The sequence below is a fragment of the Triplophysa dalaica genome, chromosome 25 (assembly GCF_015846415.1).
Source record: "Triplophysa dalaica isolate WHDGS20190420 chromosome 25, ASM1584641v1, whole genome shotgun sequence".
In the NCBI taxonomy this organism is placed as follows: domain Eukaryota; kingdom Metazoa; phylum Chordata; class Actinopteri; order Cypriniformes; family Nemacheilidae; genus Triplophysa; species Triplophysa dalaica.
In genome coordinates this window covers 13,217,508-13,241,431 of record NC_079566.1, presented here as the reverse complement: position 1 = coordinate 13,241,431, position 23,924 = coordinate 13,217,508, and the positions used below count along the sequence as shown (strand labels likewise).

Sequence of the window (23,924 nt, the reverse complement as noted above, 5' to 3'; positions counted from 1 at the left end):
CTGATGCATGAGATCTCTACAACTATTGAACTCACCGATTTTCTCCCCCTTTAGTGAGTCCCAGATATTGCAGTTGAAGTCATCATACCCGGCGAAGATGAGACGGCCCGACATGGACAGAGCCAGTGATGTCACCCCGCTGTTCAGCTGAGCATCCTGGTAGCCAATCACTTCCTGATCCGAGCGGATATCATACATCTTACATGTGCAGTCGTCCGAGCCAGTGATGAATGCATTTCCAGTGGGGAAGAACTGAGTGGGAATAAAGGAGAGCACCATTTTATGAATGCAACTTTACAGAACTTATCTCTACATTCAGTTTAAGACTATAACAAGTGTTTCTTTATACAAACCATTTAGCAATTATAACTTTATTTAATAAATAATTATATTGATATCGGCCATGATTGTAATATTTGTGAAGATCAGCATCGGTGAAGGAGGACGCTTGAAAGGCAAGACCGCATGCCTTTTCTCGGTACTGCATGAACCATAAGTGTTTGTAAACTCACTGAAATGGCGTTGATGTCGCTGGTGTGACCCTGGAAGGTTTGCTTGCACTGGCCATCTCTGATGTCCCACAGCTTGGCCAGAGAGTCACAAGCACCAGAAACGAATGTGTTCATGTCCGAAGACAAAGCAAGACACATGCAATCGCCAATATGGTTCAAGAACACCGTCTTCTGCTTTCCAGTCTCTATGTCCCACAATGCACTGGGGGCGGGAACAGAAACAAACAAATAAACAAGGAGAAAAACAGGAGGGAAGAGAGGAGCTATAAGGCAATAAAGATCTGTGTGTAACAGTTAAAAAGTGTATCGTACCATGTTGTGTCTCCAGAGGCGGTCAGAATATCAGCATCATTAAGGAAGCGTGCACAGGACAAGTAACCTATAAGGAAAGAGACACACAATGACTTTCATGATTACTACTTCCAAGCACGCATAAGAGAAAATTCTGGCAAGAATTGCATGCTGTACCTGTGTGTGCATCCAGTTCTTTTACAATTTTGACGACAGGGGTCTTCAGGTTGTAGACAGTACACATGTTGTCGAGACCACCGCTAGCCACAAGGTTTCCAGACGGAGCATAAGCAGAGGTCATTACCCATGAGGACTTGAGGGGAACAGCATTGATCTAAAGAGGGAAACGGCATGGTTTTTCTAGGGTCTTTAACCAGAATAACCATTTTAAAGTGATAGTTCACCCAAAAATTAAAATTCTGTCATCATTTAATCACCCTTTTGTCATTTCAAACCTTCATGACTTTCTTTCTTCCGCAGAACACAAAAAAAGATATTTGGAAGAAAGTTCTTGGACCCATTCACTTCTATTGTATGGGCACAAAACAAATGCATTTGAATGGGTGCCGGTTAACAACATTCTTCAAAATGTCTTATTTGTGCTCTGCAGAGGAAAGAAAGTCATACAGGTTTGAAATGACAAGAGGGATTTTCGTTTTTGGGTGAACTGTCCCTTTGGGAATGGTTTCCGATCGCTTTCTATATTGTTCGTCCATTTAATGACGCGTCATATAAACTTACCTTATTACCAGAGTGAGAGTCCCAAATAATAAGTTTGCCGTCCTGTGACGCACTGACCATTAGTCTAAAGATGTCAAAGAATAATAAAACAAAAAGATTATAAGCATAAAGTGTTTTGGATATTATGCAAAATAATTCATTTTTTATAATTCCTAAAAATCCATTAAAATGTTTGCAAAAAAGATATTTTCAATCTATCGAATATAATTTTATTGACTAAGCAGTTAAGTCTTTGTTTATTCCAGAGATGTTTAAGAACTTTCCTGCTTCCAGATAAGCTTACGTCTGTTTTAGGTCACTGACCCTGAAAATTGATCTTTTAAGAATTGGCTAAATCAAGGTGACCACAGGGTGCTGTCCACTTCTGTGTTTGGGCTCTTAACTAGATTTACCATACAGTACAATGTATAAAATTTAAAATATACAGTATACAGTATGTTTATTTGGTGGGACATTTGGAGACGAAATCCTTTATTGACGACTTTTACAGTGCATTATTGTGAGCAGTAATCTCACTTGTTGTCTGTACACCAGTGCATGGCGTAAATTTTGGCCAGGTGGCCTTTCAGCGTCCTTCTGGTTTTGAGTTGGACCCGAGGGGCTGGAGCCAAGCCAGCGGCGGCTGCCGCCATGTCTGTGTCATGGACTGCTTTGCGATCTGCCTAGAGAGAAACATCTTGGTGTTTAATTGTTAGAATGAATGAATCTTTATTTTCATACACAGTAGTACAAAAAGACATAATTGGGTTAGCATCTCTTTAGATTCATGAAAAGTAAATTTAATAAATAAAAACAATGCAGACCTTATTTTTGTTATGAAACGTTGCAGCTTTCTTAATAAAAAGTATTTTGCTTGTTTCCACCCTGGTCAAGCTGGTCTGTGGTATATTTTTGCCTTTGACCAATTAAATCAGCCGAACACATAGACCAGTGCAAGGCCAGCTCAGACCAGTTAAGAGCAGCGAGCTTCTTATTTTTAGCAAGCAAGGGCCACTTGCATTTAATGCATTGTTTTTATGTTACACAACATACTGAGCATCACGCCAGTCTCACCTCGATCTGTGTCTTCAGGCCTTCTGCCTCTTTTTTCATCTTTTCCACTTCACCCATGGCTGCGTTTGACCGGGCTGTTTACCAACACAAGCTGCCGGAGGTAAACGAAACATGAAAACAAAATACATCTAAACAAGCTCATGAGTGTCACAGTGACATTATCAGAAGACTTATGAATCTGTCCAGTACAAACAGCTGGTCATCTATTGAGCGTGAACTTTAAATGTGATATCACAACAAGCAAGTTATGAAAAACAGATTTATGCTTTGCAAAAGTTGTGTTCATTTTTTAACTGCAACTGCTATATATAACACCAAATTTCAGCTTAAACAGAGCAAAATACCTTTTCTGCTTTTACTGTGACCAATCTCTCAACAACAATCCAACGCGTAAACCTTACCCTCATTAGCTAAAGTATTTGTCTGGACATCCGGATCTAAAGAGAACATCCCATCCCTGACCGTCTAAGTCGAATCCATCTGAGATCAACGTAACACTGTTCCATGCTTTATTTTATGCGGATACTATAAGAATTTACCTCTTTGTGGGAGGCCAGAGGAGTTAAACTACTGAGATCTTAATGAACTTAATTTACTGTAATAATCTGAAATATTGAGTCTCAAGCCATTTTGGATTAAATAACAATACAACAGCCTCAATTTTTGATGAGAAGTGTTTTATTTATGCACATGAGGTGCGGACGAAAGCTAAAAGCTCTTGTCGGAGCTGTTGGGGGAGGCTTATCAAATCCCGTTATCCGATTACCGGTTGCTCTTTACGATAGGATCATGTGAGACCTGGGGTTGGAAGATCAAAGACAAGACCACAGGGTGTATATGTAACTGTGGTGGGTGTCTTAGAGATGTTCCTTATGGTCTTGAGTAAAATATAAGAAAGTGCTCATTAACATTCTGGGACATCTGCATCACATGACATTTTCAAGGTCTATTAAAGGTTAGGATAATCCTACCAAATACCAATTTGCAATAATACAATCTGTTCAGAAAATAAAGAATGCATCAATATAACATATATTTGCTATGGCTATCCGAACAGCCTCAAACTCTTCAACATCCCCTCCGGAAGGCTTAAGCTGCATGTCCATTTATGGATAAAGTTTCAACAGACATTTCCAAATATTATACAGTTTCAGGCAAAACTACTTACTTATGTAGGAGACAAAAAGTACACTACTAGAAAGCGGCTTGTTCATAAAATGCAGTTTTTGTTCGGTTTAGTATGCATGCACGAAAAAATTAAATGCATAAAGCAATTGACACCTCTAGTTGGCATTAACAATGCATTGTATTTTTTTTCTTGTGCATTACCAAAAAGGAGAACAATCTCAATCGATAAAGAACTCTCACAACTCACCTCTCTACCCCTACACAGTATTCTTCTCTATAGCTCCAACGTCTAGTCAACCAGGTTTCTCTTCTCTCTATACTGCTGAGTCCACAAGACAGCTTTCCAAACTCTTTCTATGCCACCCACACCGTTTCCAACTGGATGGGACTTACCTGTGGAAAAACTCACTGTTTCTCTTCTTCTCCTGCAAGAGTTGAACAGATGAGGATTGGAGGGATGGAGGAGATCAGGGATGAAAGGATAAGCTCAAAGATGGGCAGAGCGAGAGAGAGAAAGGGGCAGGGGACAGGTAAACCGATTGGAATGGAAAATCAGGTTATGGGGTCGACAAGACAAGAGTGAGAAAGTAAAGACAAGAAGACGGTCCAGCTTAGAAAAGAGAATATATATATTATGAGTATAATGTATGTTAAAATATAGAATGTATATTTGTGTTGGAATGAGCTAACAACATTCACATCTTCAAAGATCATTATGACATTCACTGAACATCCAGATCTTCATTAACCAATATTCTTTATTTCAGGTGACATGGGTACGACACTCTGGTTTGGAGATCCACGCGATGACGTTTGATTGACTCATTGGCACAGTTCACATTTGAGCAATAGTATCACTGGATGTGTCATTGCTTAAGGGTCATGATGCCGCTGAGTGGGAGGGGCCTGGTTTAAGGGCATTGGAGTTGAGAGGTTTGAATTGGTTTGTGAGAGCTAATGAGTTGAGCCCGCCTAATCGGGTTTTAAGTGGATATCCGGGGAATCTGGAATCCTGTTAAGGAATTAGAGCAGGCGAATCCGTGGAGCAGACGTCACAGGTGACACAAAGAAGAACGGTAGGAAAGTGATGAAACTGAAAGTTCAGATGATGTTGTGATATTCTAAATACAAGACAATGGAGGTTTTTCGGTTAAATTACATGGTCAGCAGGTGGGACAACTTGCCACTTTGGAAGAACACGGGAACAAATGGTGGACTTATGGTACAGACTTCACTTGAGCCTCCTTTATGTTGTGTTCAGACCGAACGCGAATTGCGCGAATAAATCGCGCTATTCGCGTGTACTTGGACGCTTGAACATTTTAGTTTACTCGCTTCATTCGCGCGTCAAATTCGCTTCATTCGCGCGTCAAACTCACTTCAATGCAGACGCGAATTCGCGTCATGGGAGAGGCTTCTGCCAGCCGGCTCCATTCCCTTATAGATAAATTGCTTAAATTGTGTAAAGATCGTTTTTGACAACTTGCCAGATTGTCCGACCTCCTCACTCACTTTCTTCCAAGCAAAATCCTTTTTATTTCAGTTTCGATAAAAGTAAGATGTATCGTACAGCTCCAGGTATCCACATAAAGCAACGGTGATTTTGTCCTCCATTGTTGTTGAGATTTCTGAGTCCCCTCGCAACATCATAATCACCTGACTGCTAGAGCAAGCTACTGATTGGTTAACGCGGCGCGAATTTTCGCCAAAGTTCAGATTTTTCAACTCGAGCGAATCGCGCGAAACGCGCGTATCGCGCGAATCACGCGAACGCTCAATTCGCGCGATTCGCGTCATCCGCGCAATTCGCGTCATTCGTGCAATTCGCTTCATTCGCGCCGCCTCATTCGCGCCATTCGCGTCATTCGCGCCGCCTCATTCGCGCGATTCGCGCCGCAAGTAGGTCTTTCGCGTCTTTGCATTGATTTAACATGTAAATCACTCGCGCTTGACGCGCCATTCGCGTTTGGTCTGAACACACCATTAGAGATGTTTCATTCCAAGAATGTTTAGGCCTGGGTCAGAAGAACAACTGTTGACAACCTTTGTACATGAAAGAGTTATTAAATATAAAATTGTGGTTTAGTCTGGTAATGTAGTGTCTTACACCTTTAATCAGCTAAACCCTTTATGCTGTTTTATTAGTCCCAGTGTTGGACAGACACAAATGTTCAGTACAAACCCTTTGATTATTTCGCAATACCTCTGGCAACCACAATGCTCATTCTCTAAAGAGCTCATGGATCTCATTTACAAAGCACACATGCCAGGAACATGCTTATCTTCTAAAGCCACACTACAGGTTACTGTCAGTCTATGGCACCGGGGCGATCTCCCTTTTGCAATCCTCCTAACAGGTTGATGTAAGTTCATCCGAGGAACTGATAGTTTAGGAAGAACAAAAGATCATTGACAACTGTTTATATGATTATTGCTTATACTTACACTTCAACAACAACTTCAGTGCAAAAATCGTACATGGAAGGAAGGACCTGATCCTTGTCTTGGGATAAAAATATCAAAGAGACGAAACTGAACTTAACTTTGGCCAGTTAGCACGAATATAGCAAACAACTCTAGCAACCTCACAACTGCAGCAACAAATAAAAATAGAGACTGGATAGCAATGCCTACCAACCCAAATTTGTATTGTATTAGTAAGCTATAGTTTTTGAGTTATTATTACTTAATCCAAATAACTAAGCTGCAGTTTCATTGATATTATGGGCTAGTTGCACAAGATGGCGCCAGTGAGTGTTTTTCGATGCCAGAGTCCGGCTGAATAATTTCCAGTTGTATAACACTATCGAGTTATTTAAGGCTTATGAAGTGCTCAGCAATGTAAAGAGAATCTGTCATATCGCTTATATGTTGTTTTCTTCTTGTTTATCTAAAAAACTATTTGGTAAAAAGATTTGGCAAAAAGATTTACCAGCCAAAAATCCTTCTTTTCCTATTCAGTGTTACCACCGAAAAATTACTCTGCCAACTCTCACCAAAACCATCTTGTGTAACTAGCGAATTGGAATTTACAATCAAAAAGCCTGATTTTTGAACAAAACGGAGTTGTTTATTTTGGAGAAAATTTGTCTTCTGCTTTAAAGACCTCACATATATGTTTATGTTTTAGATTAATGTTCATACCATTTTGCAAAGTTTGTCAAGAATATTACTCAAAATTTGCTTCAAAATGGTAAATATTCTCATGACACCCAAAAATGTAATTTAAATTTGCTGACCATTGTGAATGCAGTGTAAGTACTTGTTTCCCAGCATATCAAATGACATTTCATGAGAAAGCCTATTCAAAGAGTATCTAAAAAAAGTCAAAGGACATGCATGCATGAAAACAAACAAAAATCCACTTAATAGGACCCAGGTCAGTAGATAGGGTCTAACAAGGTTGTGGCCCCATGACGGTGAGGATAAAGTAGAAGGATTTACTGGCTCTACTTAGTGACCTTCCAGTGCTTCCCGGTCACATGCTAATTTGTAGACAGGTTAAAGCTTGTGACGCTACAGGATGTTGTGTCACAAGTGTGCCTAATAGAAATCGCTCTATCCGTTTCTTTACATCAACTGATGGACTAGTGAACTAACACACATTGTTTATTTGAATGTCACTTACTAACATTACTTTTGCTCAGGCCTCGTGAGAAACCTGACTATAGACTACAATCATTATCAGTTTATGCGACACACTCGTCTGAAACTGCAAAATTACTAGCCACATAAAGTAGGTATATGCAAAAATAAATAAATTTGAAATGAAGATAGATGTTCACATGTAATAGCTAGTTATTATAAAATGACAGTGCATAAATGTAATGGGGAGACAGACCTCTGGTGGAGATTTGATATGACAGCATTTGCTTTAGTTACTCTCATTACTAGCATTATATCAACAAATCATCATTTGAGTTCAGTTTTAAAGTAAAAAAATCCTTATCTCTACTCCTATCTCCATCACTGCATTCAAAATGGAAATAGAGGAGGGAATTACCTAATTACCCATTGGACTGGGTCCAATTATTGTGAAAAAATGACATCCTGGTCACAGATGGAGCTCTTATGATGTAACTCCAGCCATTAATTACCCCCCCTCACTAACATCTGTATGACCTCCATTTTTCCCAAAAAACGCAAATTAAGTTAGTTTTGGAAGCTTTCTGACTCCGTCTTGCTTGAAATCCAACCAATTTTCAAAAGCGCTGCAAGTGTGTAAACTAAATGCTTTGTAAAATTGTCTATGCGACTCTCGTGGTTCAGTATAAATTAATATATTGCGACGTGGACACTTTTTCAGCGCTAACAAACAAAACCAACAACTATATTCAAAAACTTGGGTTTGAGTGTTAGTTTCCAGCGTGCGTTTCCAAGAACCACACGTCAGTGCTTCCGGTATCAGCATCTCTTGATGCATGGGCGTTCTAATGTAGAGCCTGTGAGGATGCACTGTAATGTGGCTCGTTTGTTTGCTTGCAATCTGAGATTTAGGTCATAGGTCATACAGATGTTAAACTACTTTCGTGTGAGTAATCGCAGAATTTTCATTTTTTGGCAGAGTTACCCTTTAAATTTGGATATCCATTAAAAGCTGTGGGGGAAATAGAGCTATGGGCAATGTGATCGATGTGCATTTGGTTAAGTGTAAAGCAAAACACATTTGAGCACTAGATATGCACATTAATATATTCATTTATTTAGCAGACATAAAAGCAGTGTGCAGGACTTTTAATAAATTGTATAACAGAATACTGGCCTGAGCATACAAGACAGTTGTGTAAGGCATTCAAACATTAACCACCAACAGGAACTCAACAGCTGTGTTGGACCGAAACAAGACATACAAACAAGAGTACAATTACATAAACATGATTACAGTAATGCAAAACAATGCAGCACAGACAGCAACACAGCACAATGTAAAAACAGACACAACAACTGTCAAAACACAAGAACTGTTGACACATAACACTGATTACAAGGCACTCAGACGAGAAAGTGCGGAAACCGTGCAGTTGTAATCCAGTTATTGCCCCGCTAGATAAGAAATATATTACACAAGAAGAAACCCTTAGTGTGATAAAAAATAAATCAAGGATGAATTAAGATTATAGGAGTGTGTTTAAAAACTTTGCGGCATTTATAGATGAGGATGACCAGTGTTTTGTGGTAACACTTTGGCTAATAGGCTACTTGTACAGTCATTATATAAATGGCAATACACAATTATTTGTATCATCATAAAAACATAATTATACTAAACTACCAGTGTGTTGACATGAAAACATTTATAAAAAAATAAACATAGTTTGTTTGTAGTCACCATGTATTTATTTGTAATAAATAATAACTGCAAAAATACCATTGCCCCACTATAGTGACCACAGTTTTACCGTGATATTTGTAGTAAATGTATAGTAACACGTAGGAGTACCACGGTCCTTTTTGGGTGGTGGCATTTCCAAACGACAAACCAAAGGACAAGTTGCATTTAGCCACACATCTGCTTTTTAGTCAAACACGAAGTGTAGTTTAGCCTAAATTGTTTTTTGTTTAAACATAAGGGCCACGATATACTGTTTATAATGTTTACTTACAACGCAAACCCACGGAGCGCGAGCGCAGAGTGACGCGCTATTGCACGTCCGCAGCTCCCCGTCCCCGTTCAGCCCGCAGCAGGAAGTGTGCGAGAAAAAGACGGCGCAGCCGCCCGCTGAAGAAATAAAATAAGAGTTAAAAATTACGACGAACATGCCTTTTAATCTCTACGCAATCGAAACGAATACATACCCCCATCTCTCAGCATTGTGCGCGTCCATAATCGGGTAAGTGATTGCAGCTTGAAGGTGTTTTTAATTGCACACAATGGCCACATTCATTGAATCAGAGCTCGCGAGCCTACGGATCTTTGTGTCGCTAGGCAGCTAGCCGACTAGCACTGACCTTACGGCTAAGCAGAAACAATTTATAGTATTTGTTGACGGGTCGGGGCGTGAAACGCTAAACATGGCAGTTGTGGATATGTTTTAACTAAGCAATGTTGTTTGACATTTACACAATCGATTGGTTTTGCACAAGATTGTTTAGTTTTGTTGTGTTTGCGCTAGCATCGTGAGGGGAGGGAAGCGGTTAGCACGGCTAGCGCGTTAGCAGAGAGGCGGGGGGTGTCGCTGTCAGACAAACAGACACGTTAAAACAATCAATGGCACCGCGTTGGACAGCTTAATATTTTAACGCACTGGATTCAAAATGCGAGGCAGACAAAATATGAACGCATATATTCGACCCAGTGCGAATCAATCTTCGAAAATAATAGTTATTTTTTCTTTCTCGAGCTGGGTGCGATAGCTCCCACCAGCTAATATTTGCACAAGGCGACTCGCATCCCCTAAATAACACAAACGGGTCAAGATGTAAATTTAGCCTCAACACTTGCATACATTTTACTAGCGAACGCACGCTCTGCAAGGAAACATGAGTAATAATATTAATTTAGTTCTGTTTCGGCGTCTTTCGTCGTGTAATTGTACGAGTCCGTGGAGAGAAATGACACGGAATGTTGGGCATCTGCTTTTGTCCGGATAAAAAGCGACCCGAAAAGCGGGTGTGAGAGCTGCGTGCCAAGGTCACATCGACACATCATTTACTCTCCTTTAATTTGTAAAACATAAACAGCTTTATTTAGTCATGTTTTTGTTTTGATAAATATATATTTTTCCATTGTTCTTTTTTTTGTGGGGTCTGCAGACTGGTTAGGCCCACCCCGTTCGCTTCTTTGTGACGTGCGCCATTGGGAAATATAAAAATACAACACTTTTCAGATTTAAATCCTATTGTAATCATGTTTTATGTTTTTAAATTGAATATTTATTGGAGTGGAAAAGAGGAGCCAAGTTGTTACGTTATGCATTTTTAAGGAACCATAAATAATTTTTTTAATAACAAAAATCTGTAGTTTGTACAGATGTTTCTTATATTCACAATAGCGTTAATGGAGATGTATTAGAATATTTCATGGTGTTTTTTTAGAACTATTAAAGTGTATTTTAATATTTAAATTTGAAAGTTAAATTGTTTCAATAAATCTTGAATTATATGATATTAACTTGCTTATTTTTTTGTTTGTAATATAAGCAGTGTTTTAAGTAGATAAGAGCAATACAATTCTACCTAAACCAGCAAGAACATATTCTAGCGCCGCTGGTATTTGCTTTCAAATGCAAACAACAGATGATGAGCAAACGTAGTGGAAATAGTTTCTTTTTTGTAAAGCTGGACCCATCTGGTATATTGCAGTTTGAATCTCCTTGACAGCCCAGATGACGATAATACATCCAGATGGTTGTGGATCAGAAACCACTGGTCCAGGTTATGTACCTTAAGGGTATGTGATTTTAAATCACAGATGCTGAGTGACTAGATTCATTGCACATACAGCACACATGTTATGCATTAGTGAGGATCACATCATTAACACTCAGTATAATTATGCAGAGAAACAGTTATTGTAAATTTGGTCTTAACAATGTATGTTAGAATGTAGAAGTTCAAAGTTACAGTCATTTGTAACATTTGTAAATCTCTAATCAACGTAATTCAATAAAATTGTTGTATTGTGTATTTAGTATCATTTTGAAAGCTGCAGTTAATATTGTAGACCATGAAAATAAATTCAAAGTATATTCAATGGATACTTTAAATTAGTAATATACAGTAACAGTTCATTTTTAGTTTCTGACTTTGTATAGTTAACTAGTAGGATGATTATTTAAAATATAGATTTTATTTTTGGTTGACTTTGACCGAAGACATCTGAATTCTGAAATATTTAGTTAAGTCATGTCTACAAGGATATCAAACTTAAAGTAACTTCACTGAACAAAATTATAAAAGCAACACTTTTGTTTTTGCCCCCATTTTTCATGAGCTGAACTCAAAGATCTGAGACTTTTTCTATGTACACAAAAGGCCTATTTCTCTAAAAGATTGTTCACAAATCTGTCTAAATCTGTGTTATTGACCACTTTGCAGAGATAATCCCTCCACCTCACAGGTGTGGCATATCAAGATGCTGATTAGCAGCATGATTATTGCACAGGTGTGCCTTAGGCTGGCCACAATAAAAGGCCACTCTAAAATGTGCAGTTTTATCACACAGCATAATGCCAAAGATGTAACAAGTTCTGGGGGAGCGTGCAATTTGCATGCTGACTTCAGGAATGTCCACCAGAGCTGTTGCCCCTTGAATTGAATGTTCGTTTCTCTACACAAAGCCGTCTCAAAAGGAGTTTCAGAGAATTTGGCAGTACATCCAACCCGGCCTCACAATCGCAGACCACGTGTAACCACACCAGCCCAGGACCTCCACATCCAACATCTTCACCTCCAAGATCGTCGGAGACCAGCCACCCGGACAGCTTCTGCAACAATCGGTTGCATAACCAAAGAATTTCTGCACAAACTGTCAGAAACCGTCTCAGGGAAGAAATTCTTCATGCTCGTCGTACTCGTTGGGGTCTCGACCCGACTGCAGTTCTTCACCGTAAACTACTTGCGTGGGCAAATTCTCACATTGGATGGTGTCTGGCACTTTGGAGAGGTTTTCTCTTCACGGATGAATCCCACTTTTCACTGTACAGGGCAGATGGCAGACAGGGTGTATCGCATCGTTTGGGTGAGCGGTTTGCTGATGTTAACGTTGTGGATTGAGTGGCACATGGTGGCGGTGGGGTTATGGAATAGGCAGGCGTTATGGACAACGAACACAGGTGCATTTTATTGATTGAATTTTGAATGCACAGAGATACCGTGACGAGATTCTGAGGACCATTGTTGTGCCATTCATCCACAACTATCACCTCATATTGCAGCATGATAATGCACGGCCCCCATGTTGCAAGGATCTGTATACAATTCCTGGAAGCTGAAAACATCCCAGTTCTTGCATGACCAGCATACTCACCGGACATGACAACCATTGAGCATGTTTGGGATGCTCTGGATCAGCGTATACAACAGCAGTTCCTGCAAAAATCCAGCAACTTTGCACGGCCATTGAAGAGGAGTGGACCAACATTCCACAGGCCACAGTGAACAACCTGATCAACTCTAAGCGAAGTAGATGTGTTGCACTGTGTGAGGAGAATTGTGGAGACACCAGATACTGACTGGTTTTCGGACCCCCCAATACGGTAAAACTGCACATTTTAGAGTGGCCTTTTATTGTGGCCAGCCTAAGGCACACCTGTGCAATAATCATGCTGTCTAATCCGCATCTTGATATGCCACACCTGTGAGATGGATTATCTTTGCAAAGGAGAAGTACTCACTAACACAGATTTGTGAACAATATTTAAGAGAAATAGGCCTTTTGTGTATATAGAAAAGTCTCAGATCTTTGAGTTCAGCTCATGAAAAATATGGGAAAAGCGAGGCGGGTAGGCAACCTTACTTGCGTATACATTTGGGGGGGTCTTACTTAAATCATACCACGAACGGTTGTTGTTTTGTGGGGGTGAGGTTACACGAGAGTGACCAGACGTTTCAAACAGTTCTGGGTGAGCATTTGCTTTTAGATAGAATGCATCTTTTGTTTCAACATTTTTTCTTTTTCAATTTTATGTGTCTTATACATGCATGGGCAACTTATAACACACCAAAGACACAGAAAAACATGTATTTGCGCCATATGACCCCTTTAATTTAAGCCAATTTGTGGTTGTTCATTTAAATAAGATCTCTTAGAGTAACAATTTCTTGAATTATACTGTGCTATAGTTTATAATAAATGGAAAAGGTGATGTTGTCCTCTATTGCGCTCCAAGCTATGAATATAAGTCTCAGGTGTGGCGTCTTTAGAGACACAGCTGGTTTTGTAAGATTGGAAGCAATAGTTGAGTCTGATCTACTTTTATTTGCTCTAGTTGTGTGCGGTGTGCAGAAACTTAAGGGCACATGGAAAATGTAAGAGAGTGATTTTCCGTATGAAAGGTAAAAAATAAGGCATGCTTGTAGAAAACATCTGCATGTTTAACCTCACTTCACAAAACGTTCACATGTGGAAATTAAATGACATCCTTGTGAGTCTAAAGCTCACACGGCCAAAACCTCATCACATATGTTGCTTTGAGCTTTAAAGATTTTACCATAAACCAACTGCTGTGCCATATAATTTGTTAATGGCTATATAGTTTGTGGTTATGAATCTGAACATACAAAAAAATGGTAGATGGGCCAGATGATTTTTTGTGTTTTGGCAACATCTGTAGACATACTGTGGTGATGAACTCATGAATGTTCTAATATATTAAAGTATTACGACAATGGTATTGTAGAGTACCACCATCTGACTTCAACTGGATATTTGCTGTATCTGCTGATCATTTTCACAAAATGGCTTACAGACTCTTTCTTGTTTAAAGTGCTTCATTGATGTTTTTGTTCTGGTGTAAACCACTTTTATCATCATCTGCTGGTTTAAAGACAGGGCTTTGATTTCTGGCTATTTTTTCTCTCAGAGTTAGATATGACGTGTCTGTATCATCTAGGTGGCTCTTGTTCCTCTCCTGGAGCATTTTAGGCCATATCAAGATCTCTACTCTTGACAAGCTCCTAATTCATTAGCAGTTGTTAAAGAAAAATGTGTATGTTTTGTTCTTGTGTCATTAAAGGGGCATGTTTTAACCCTCTTTGATTTTATTTTGTTTTTATACTGTAACAAGATGTCTGTTTACAGCTGATGAAAACGGCCCGACAGCAAAATCATAGTAGACTGTGGAAATGGTGTGAACTGTTTGACTGTTATAGCAATTTTTCAGGTGTGACATTTGAAAGGCCGTTTCAGGATTGTTAAGTGTAACTTATATAATATGAATAAAGTTGCAGTAAAATAATGTTACCTGAAGGCTATGCTTTCAGTCAATTTAGGGGCATGATAAAGAGCCAGAAATCTCCAGAAGGGAGAAAAATTACTTGCATTTTAGCTATGGAAATATTGTCTTTGCGGCTGCGGTTGTCTTTGCAGTAGGCTGTGGAATGTTTTATTTGCAAATAAAAAGTTAAGCTTGGCTTCCTTTCACTATTGATTTAACATACTTTGTTCATAGCTTATTTACAATACCCTATTCTGTGCTGTAGGCAACACTTTTTTTCTTTTGGCTAGTATGTAGTAGTCAGGGCTGTACAGTGCGTCATATATGTATTTATGTGCACGCACATAATTCCAGTGTTAATTTTGACAGCAAATTTTAATTTAGTTTTAGTCATAGTCTTGACGAAAATACGCAATTCGGTTTAAGTCAAATTTTACTCATGCCCATCAATTTAGTTTTAGTCGTCAAAATATTACAAATATTTTTGTCAACTAAATCCAGCGTTATATTTAGCCTTCTAAAATTTAACTGCTTTTAACTAATGTACTTAGTGTAATTAAATGTTGCATACAAAGATTGAACTGTTTAGACTTAATTGAGTTAACATTATTGTATCAACACAGAGGATATTAGACAATGAACGTCACAACATGTACCAGTTCATTCAATCTCATTTTGATACAATTGATTCGTTCTTTGAAGGGCATATAGATTTAACCAATGACAAGAATTTTTCATCTTGTTTTTATTAGTTGACGAACATGTCAATATAGTACAGTTTTCGGTGTCATGCATTCATTTTTTATTTAGTTATTGCCTCGTTTTCTTGAGTGAAAACATGTCATTGACAAATAATTTTCGTCATAGTTTTCGTCAACGAAATTAACACTGCATAATTCTACCTTATTTTCAGCCACTTTCACCCTGTGCATCTGTTTTATTTCTCAGGCAGTAGCTTTTAATATACTATTGATATTCAGATGTTGAAGCATTATTCTACAATATATTTTTTGTTGTTGTGATTTGTTTTAAAGAAGCACTGAAGATATGTGATTGATGGTACTGTTAAATATCGAGTTATATCAGTGTATTTCTTTTTTTGTTATGTCTTTTTATTGAAATGCATACAATGTTGAATTACTTGAATTGTGAAATAATGTTCTTCCTTTTTTCCTATCTTCCCAGCTTTCATCTGGTGCCCTGCAACTGTCCAGACCCTCTCTGAACTGCTGCGATCGAGTGGAATTGAAAGGCTGATTGGAGAGAATATCTGCCACCCAGGTAAAATGGCTGATACTACAGAAGCAGAGAGCTGAACATCACACATTGCCCCTTTTCTTCTTTGTTCGAGGATCATTTTATGTGGACATTTCCCCCTTCCATTTCAATTTTCTCATCATGGCTATGCATGATATGAATCGTGCCAAGGGTCTCCCTTGCAAAGAATGCGACATCATTTGCCCAAGCACACCTAGCCTACTGGAGCACATGAAAGCACACTATCATCAAGAAGAGAATGGCAGATTTGAATGTGAACAGTGTGGACGTGTTTTTAAGCATGCCAGTAGCTTGGCTTCTCACAAAAAGACTCATGAGATGGGGTCCTTCCAGTGTCCAGTGTGCACCAGAACTTTGCCCAATGCGATGGCGCTTAAAAACCACCTCCGCATCCACACCCTGTCTCCAAGTGGCCAAGGTGAGGAGGAGAACGATGACAATGTCGACGAAGAAAGGGATTACAATCTAGCGCGAGATCTGTCTGAAGCAGCTTTTAGGAGTCACATAAATAACAGTGGAATGATGCCTGGCAATGACCATGATAAGCAAAAATCTCCGGGAGCAGAAGATGCCTGGGACAGGCCGTTTAAGTGCGACCAATGCGACAGGACGTATCGTCATCACGGCAGTCTGGTTAACCACAAGAAGTCTCATCAAGAGGGCACGTATAAGTGCAGTGTCTGTTACAAACAATTCAACAATCTTGCTGCCCTCAATGCTCACGAACGCACTCATTCGAAATTTAAACCAATGTCCATGGGGTCCCTTGTGCCTGAAGCACCATCTGATCCCCGCCCTCCTGGTTCCCAGAACGATGATATGGTGCCCAGCTTTTGCCATCTTTGTCAGGTGTCTCTTCCTAATAAGAATGACTTTCAGGAGCACATTTTGTTACATAACGCTGCATCATCTTCGCTGGGACTGCCACGTAGTTTCCCAGGGATAGTGCCTCATAATCTCAGCTCTGTTCGCTCCCCAACGGTAAATCCGTATACACCTGCTCTGGGTGATCCCCTTCCATTGCCTCCATTGCCAGATAAACGGTATGACCCAATGCTAGGCCCCCCAGTTTCTAATTCCATTTACACCTGTGCATATTGCGGATCAGGACATCCTGACTTAGAGAGCCTGAAAATTCATTACCTTACTCATGACCCACACACTACAATACACAATACACAAGAAAGCCCTGTTATTTTAAATTCAAATGCATTGGCCTCAAACTCCCAACCCTCAGTATCATCCAATGGTGAGGCAAGGTCTCAAGGGGATTCTTCAGCCATTGATGATGCCGAACGCAGATTTAAGTGTCAGGAGTGTGGGAAAAGCTACAGACACGCTGGTAGTCTAGTTAATCATAAACGCTCCCATCAAACAGGTCATTATCAGTGCACCGTTTGCTGTAAACAGTATCCACACCTAGCAGCCCTTCACAGCCACCTCCGTAGTCACAAAACCAGGCCAAACTCGCAATCGATGAGCACAGAGGGTGATTGGCTTTCCTCTGAGCCAATGACAGGACTAGATTCCCAACAAGGCTTTGTGCATTCTCAAGATCAGGATAGTGGTGCAACAACTCCAATTTCACTGCCTGGCAATCTCGGTGACGCAGCCAACTTTGTTCCAGATGGTGGCCATACAAGCGGTCTGGATTCACTGGAATTCCACGACCGCTTTGGCGGCGCTCTCGCTCAGAGCAGTTCTGGCCACTCCCCACTGCCCCAAAATCATCGTCAGGCAGAAAGCGTCAACCAGGGAGGTATGTCAAACGGATACCTTAATAACATGAGCTTCCATAGTCCCAGTGGTGCCTCCTTGCCAGCAGGTGCTGGCAACCTCAAAGAAAGCAGCCGTCAGAGGCGTCAGGACCAGATGCCCTTTGGGGGAGTCCAGGCCAACTCCCAGAGCAACAGTAAGAGGCTAGATAAAGACGACGAAGATGACGATGGAGAGGTCTATCAGTGCACCGTCTGCGGAAACCATTACGCCAGTCTTAGGGCACTTCGTAGCCATTTACGAAGCCACGGTGTTAACCAGGGTGCAGGGCCTTCTTCTGCCCTCTCTCCTATAGGTGAGCAGGAGTGGAGGAGGCGACAAGAGGGTAATGCAGGCAGTCTTATAATCTGTAGCACTTGCGGCCAGAGCTTCAGCAGAAAGCAGGACTTGCTAAACCACCAGCTGGTCCACGGACCCCAAAGACCAGATGGATCTACACAGGGCTTGGGTGGCACTAGCGTTAATTCTAATGGCAAAATGGATGGAAGGAACCACATTTGCGTTGACTGTGGCATGTTCTTTGCAGATCGGCATCAGTTGATCACTCACCTGTGTCCAGGCAAGGCGAGAGCGGGGGCATTGAACAAGGGCATGAACGGAGCAAAAGTGATGACTGGTGGTGCCGGTACCAGTGGCAGCGGTGGCCCTGTAGTCTCACAGCAGATGCCAGACTCTGATGATCGCCCCCACAGGTGTGACCAGTGCGGACGGAGTTACAGACACCCCTGCTCGTTGCTTAACCATAAGAAATCTCACAAGACTGGGGTCTTCCGCTGCCACGTCTGCCAAAAACGCTACTACAACCTACTGGCCCTCAAGAACCACCAGAGGACTCATTTTGACTTAAAGAGGTTAGCCAGCATTGCATGTGCCCTATTCTACTCTAACTGTTAAGTTATATTTGCATAATTTAAATGCTTGTGTGTATTATCATGAGTTCCCCACTCAGGACATCACTGAATGAATAGATTTTAATGAAATTGTGCAGGTGATTGTTTTCCTGTTGGAGAAGACAAGGGCAACAAGCATAACACACACATACATGCAGTTGAATCTGAAGTTCATAACATCTGTACCCCATTTGTAGTCATCCTTGTTTTTGTAAGGGGACCTTCCCTCTGTCTGTTTTTTTCCTTTTATAATAAGCTTGTTTTAGCTCTTCTTTCTTATCTGCTCGTGTTTTGTGTGTTTTGTCTGTTCGTAGGCACAAGTGCGAGGAGTGTGGGAAAGCCTTCAAGATTCAGAAGCAGTTGATAAATCATCTACGGTTGCACGAAGAGCACAGAGCAAAGACTGGAGATCGAGACCAACGCGTTCAAGGCATGTCTCATCCCAATGGTGCTCGCTACGAGGGAGGCCCGTCACAGCTTCAAGCTATGAGAATGGGCGAGCCACCCAAAATTCAGAATCCCCCCGTGAACTCCAATTACGGTCAGCCTCAAGGTTTCAAGAGACCGTATGCAGGTGCCAGAGCTCAGCAAGTCGACGACGGTAGCGGTCGTCGGCCCTTTGTTTGCGATCAGTGTGGACGCACTTACCGCCACGCTGGCAGCCTGGCCAATCACAAGAATCTCCACAAGATTGGTGAATACCACTGTAATGTGTGCAACTCGACGTATCCCAATCGACTGGCAATGAAGAACCACCTTCGAATGCATTTTGCTCTTAAGAAGTACACCTGCACAGACTGCGGTAGGGGCTTCAGGAACCAAAGGCAGCTTGAAACGCACACCAGCAACCAGCTCTGCAAAGATCTTCCTGGCCCACTTCCTGGTCCCAGTGTGCAGACTGCACCACCTCCGGCCGAATACGAATGCGATGGGTGCTCGCAGATCTTTTCGACAACCACAGACTTGGCCTCGCATAACTGCAGCGCCCAGCTTCCCTCTTCCTCAGCCTCCCTCAACAGCTCCAACATGAGCATGGAGACGGGCGACATAGGGTCTCCGGAACGTGAAGAACGCCCTTTTTCCTGCGACCTTTGCGGCTGCTCTTACAAGCACGCTAGCAGTCTTCTCAACCACAAGAACACACACAAAATAGGCAACTTCAACTGTTCGTTTTGTGACAAACCCTACACCAACTACATGGCACTGCGCAACCACATGAGAATCCACACACAGAAGAAGCGACACATCTGCTCGACCTGCGGCAAGGCCTTCCGGCTGGCCCGCTTCCTTCGGAACCACCAGAGGGTCCACGAGGAGGGCCACACACGCTTCGGGTGCCCCACCTGTGGGAAGAGCTTTCAGGGTCGTTCGGGGCTGGCCAGGCACCGCTGCGGGGACAACCAGGTAGGCAAGGAGGGCGTGCAGAAGGCTACTTCGAGCACAAGAGAGGATTACCGGTTCACGTGAGTTTACGTCTGTTGTTCGTGTTTTTATAAGTGAACTAGTAAGATCACAGGTTTCTACGTGTCTATTACAGGTATATGATCTCCAATCCGGCTTCCTCGGGACCATACGCGTGCCGGAATTCGGATTTTTCTGAAGTTTGGACAGTATGATTAGTGGAGACCAGATAAGTTACCCCACTTTGCTTCCAGTTAGCATTATGCTCTAGTTTATTAGGATGTCATGTTTTAATAGGTACATTTTCATGTGTTTGCTAGGTAGATATTTTTACACCGAGATTATTGATTCCCTCCCATGTCTGATTGACAATGTTCTGTATAACCTACAGTGTAGTTTGCTCTTGTTAGTATTTGAGCATACAATTGCACATACTGACCATTTTAAAAGAGACGAGTCATCATAAAATCTGATATGAGGCCAAGAAAACTCTGAAATAAAATTGTTAGTAGTTTGATGTGTATTTTTTATGCATATTTATTAAATAAACTAATATTGATTTGTTTGCTATTGAGATGCAGCATCAAAATGGTTCGTTTTGATCTTAAGACAATATCAAGAAATATTTAAATGTACAAATATACTAACACAAGACTTATAAGCTAACAAATTATATTTAAAATCATCCCCAAATTCATCAAGTGCACATATTCTGTAAGACAAACTTTGCATGTGCTTGATGCTTGGAAAACAGTTTATAACACTTCTATACTTCATTTCGGCCAAGATGTAGGTCAATCCCAAACATTCTTTGTTGTACAGTTATGTAGGCATCCTCAAAAGATTTCTCTATATTTTTAGATTTAGAAATTATGTTTTTCCTAAAGTATAATTGAGTTTGAAAAGTTGTAAATCACACTTAAACATCAATTTTTATACCACTGCCTTCATTGAATAACATTAAATAGGATTGGAAGATAGTTTCATACGTTGAATAGTGATAAATCATATTGAGTTTACACACTGCCCTTCTGCAGTTTATCCTGTCCAGTTTGAGTTTTTTTTGTTTTGGCAGCTGGATTCAAGATCATATACCTGTATTTATTTATCCCTCAATGCAGTTATTGTCCAAGTCAACTACATGTTGTCAGGTTACTTTCAGACTCATCTAGGTTGCTAATTTGTCAGTACAGGAATCAGGTGAGATTTACATTTTCTTGTGTCTCTATCTTTACAGATGTGACCAGTGTGGCCGTTCTTACCGGCATGCCAGCTCACTCCTTAACCACAAAAACACCCACACAGTTGGCATCTACCACTGCGCTGTGTGCCTCAAGACCTACTCCAACCTGCTCGCACTCAAAAACCACCGTCGTATTCATTCTGAGACACGCCGACACCGCTGCCCCGAATGCGGCAAGGCATTCCGTGTATCATCCCAACTGCAGAATCACCGCCGTGTGCACCAGAAGGAACGGGAGTTTGCCTGCACTCTGTGCCAGAGGAGCTTTCCCACCCAGGCTGGCTTCCTCCTCCACTTGGAAATGCAGCACGGCCGTGCACCCAAAACAGCTCAACAGCCTGGGGTTTCGTCCAGCGGCTCTGATTTGGGTTGGGGCTCTGGGCTTGACCTTACGCTAATGCAGGCCCAAGGAATGGATCCCAACGGGCTCCAAAAGCTGAACCCGTCTCATCACAACCCCAGCGGTAGCAGCTCGAGTGGGCATCAGCAACAGCAGTTTCGGCAGAGTTGCAACGAGGCAGGGTGCAAGTCGCACGTCTGTGATCAGTGCGGCCGCAGTTACCGGCACGCCAGCTCCCTTTTGAACCATAAGAACAGCCACAAGATGGGCACCTATTTCTGCAACTCCTGTCAGAAGGAATTCTCCAACCTGATGGCACTCAAAAACCACAGACGCATCCACACAGAACCCAAGCGTTACCAGTGCCCCGACTGCGGCAAGGCTTTCCGCGTCTCCACCCAACTTATCTGCCACCGCCGCATTCACACCAAGGAGAAGCCTTTCTCATGTCAGCAGTGCGACAAGCGCTTCTCCAGCAAGTCCAACTTAAGACACCATCAGAAGGTCCACTGGAACAGTTCGGCACCTTCTACCGGTCTAAATGTGGGCTCCACCAACTTTTTGGGTATGCCCTCCGGGCCCTTTCTTTAAGTTGTGGTGGGAATTTGACAGGCAGAACTTGTGAACTTTGAGGCCAAGGTTTCAAGAGGTGCCAAAACCCTCATTCCCCTTTTACTCATCTTTGTCTCTAGTCACTGTAGTGCTGAGGTGTGGCTCGTGTTGAACAGGTTGCTGTTTATGTAAAAGAGAACTGTCCCTGCATGTACCCTGAAACATTGGAGTAATCCGTGAACACAGTGTGACTGTTAGTTTTATGTCATAGTGACATATTTTTCCCCACCCTTGTCCTAAATACCACAGGTGACCTTATTTGCATTTTCATAGTTCCCTTTTGAGGCCAGGGGCCGTTGGGGCCCACTGCCTTCATTTATTGATACCAGCCTTTCAAGAAGTGCAAGCTATCTGGCGTCCTGTTTTTGGCTTTTAGATAAGGCATAGGAATGTTAGATCAGTATCGTTTTCTTGATGTTAAAGGATAAATTTGAGACACCTCTTCCTCCATGTTCAGGGTAATGGCTACATGAGGCGATCGTTTAAAGTCATTTTTATTAAAATCATACATTTCATGCCATGCCCAGCTTCCCCTTTTAATAGCAGACAATTATCAATATAAAAAAGAACACATGTTGAAATGATGAGCAACGTGTATGTTTAACATGTAGAATAACTATGTTGAACAGTGCATAGAGCGTATTTGAAATGTCTTCAGTTATTGGAGGCAACACGTTTCTGTGTTGTGTAAAGTTGTCAGCCCCCCCCCCCCCCCCTTTTGTTCGACGTTCTAACTTTTCTGAATTGTGTGTTTTTTTGCAGCACGAAGATGAGCTTCAAAACGTATTATTCAGCAGACGACAGCATTGCGCTTAATGGGTTCACTTCTTTGTGGCATCATTTCTTTGTTCCTTCATTTCACCACGTTGTTCGGAATCCACATTTTTAAACCGCAACTAACTAGCTAGTGTATAGAAACGATAGGTTGTGCTATGAAAAAAACGGGAAAAAAGCAAAAGGGGGGAAAAATGTATATTGATAGGCTTGTAATGGCATTTGGTTTTACCTTGTATTGTATTGTACCTCTGACTGTATTATTTACAGGAAAACTTTTATAAAAGATCACTGTAGTATGCATTTTATTTATATTAACACTTGTAACTGAAAACGCTAGTTTTAGGATTTATCGTTCCAAACCCTATGTTTCCCCCTTACCGTTCTCCATCGGACGCAGTCAGGAACGGCAGAACTTTTAAAGAACACTTCTTATAGTGACTGTAACCCCCTTTTTCATTGTCATTATTTGTTATTCTTTTAAAAAGAACATTTCTGTCCCTTGTGCAATAAACAGGGAACTGTTATAAGGTGTGTTTTGATTGCAATACAATGAGTGTAAACATATCACCGTATTGCTATTGCCTTTTTCACGTGATGCCCCCCCCATGCTCATGTTCGGATTGGATGTGCCTGTTTCACTCTGTAAGCTCACATGTTAACGTATACTTTTGTGATTATCACAATCAGCTAGGCAATCGTATTTTACTCCTCAGTTACACACATGTATTTATTAGTCTTTTTATCTTTTCTTTTTATTTAATTGCATTTTAGTCTTTGGAGCTTGTTTTAAACCTCTATTACTTGGGAGCACTGGTGCTAAGTCATGTGTTTTGAGCGAACATTAAGTTGTGTGCGATATGATCTGCGCACGGGAAGATTATGTATTTATGTAACTATACCCTTGCAAATTGTACACAATTGGATAATCACAAAAAAATCTTCCCAGTTGCACAACTGCTACTTGTCAGAGATGACGATTCCAAAAAAATAAATGCTAAAAGTTAA

General features: G+C 41.1%; 2 protein-coding genes and 1 long non-coding RNA gene across 6 annotated transcripts in view; 2 read left to right on the top strand and 1 right to left on the bottom strand.

Moving 5' to 3' along the window:
- The window catches only part of LOC130416025 (uncharacterized), a 1,981-nt gene extending 1,793 nt beyond the window's left edge, over positions 1-188 (top strand). Inside the window, exon 3 of the long non-coding RNA XR_008906002.1 lies at positions 55-188. This is a non-coding gene — a long non-coding RNA (uncharacterized LOC130416025). The remainder of the gene's footprint in view (positions 1-54) is intronic.
- Positions 1-9,532, bottom strand: part of gnb3b (guanine nucleotide binding protein (G protein), beta polypeptide 3b) — a 9,697-nt gene extending 165 nt beyond the window's left edge. The window contains exons 1-9 of one of the 2 annotated variants that reach the window (XM_056742105.1): positions 9,522-9,532; positions 9,329-9,444; positions 2,598-4,150; positions 2,061-2,206; positions 1,545-1,608; positions 981-1,137; positions 825-891; positions 513-714; positions 36-252 (exon numbers count right to left, since the gene is read on the bottom strand). In XM_056742105.1, the coding sequence (XP_056598083.1) occupies positions 36-252; positions 513-714; positions 825-891; positions 981-1,137; positions 1,545-1,608; positions 2,061-2,206; positions 2,598-2,654 (910 nt within the window). In that variant the 5' untranslated portion in view covers positions 2,655-4,150; positions 9,329-9,444; positions 9,522-9,532. Of the gene's footprint in view, positions 1-35; positions 253-512; positions 715-824; positions 892-980; positions 1,138-1,544; positions 1,609-2,060; positions 2,207-2,597; positions 4,151-9,328; positions 9,446-9,521 lie in introns of those variants that run through there. The other variant, XM_056742106.1, reaches the window with a different exon arrangement.
- On the top strand, positions 9,418-23,924 carry si:dkey-89b17.4 (zinc finger protein 646). Of its 3 annotated transcripts, none has more exons than XM_056742089.1 (5): positions 9,418-9,556; positions 15,788-17,951; positions 18,183-18,507; positions 18,861-20,009; positions 21,185-23,924. In XM_056742089.1, exons 2-5 carry the CDS (start codon positions 16,001-16,003, stop codon positions 22,119-22,121), a joined length of 4,362 nt encoding a protein of 1,453 aa, XP_056598067.1. In that variant the 5' UTR covers positions 9,418-9,556; positions 15,788-16,000; the 3' UTR covers positions 22,122-23,924. The 3 variants fall into 3 exon arrangements, with proteins under 3 accessions (XP_056598067.1, XP_056598068.1, XP_056598066.1); XM_056742090.1 differs by adding an exon at positions 20,084-20,177 and having other exon boundaries at positions 15,788-18,507; positions 21,184-21,322; XM_056742088.1 differs by having other exon boundaries at positions 15,788-18,507.

Coding starts and splice junctions, on each gene's coding strand:
- si:dkey-89b17.4 (XM_056742088.1), top strand. CDS start 16,001: ATGGCTATGCATGATATGAATCGTGCCAAGGGTCTCCCTTGCAAAGAA. Junction 18,508..18,860: donor ACTCATTTTGACTTAAAGAG/GTTAGCCAGCAT, acceptor GTCTGTTCGTAG/GCACAAGTGCGAGGAGTGTG. Junction 20,010..21,184: donor AGAGAGGATTACCGGTTCAC/GTGAGTTTACGT, acceptor CTATCTTTACAG/ATGTGACCAGTGTGGCCGTT.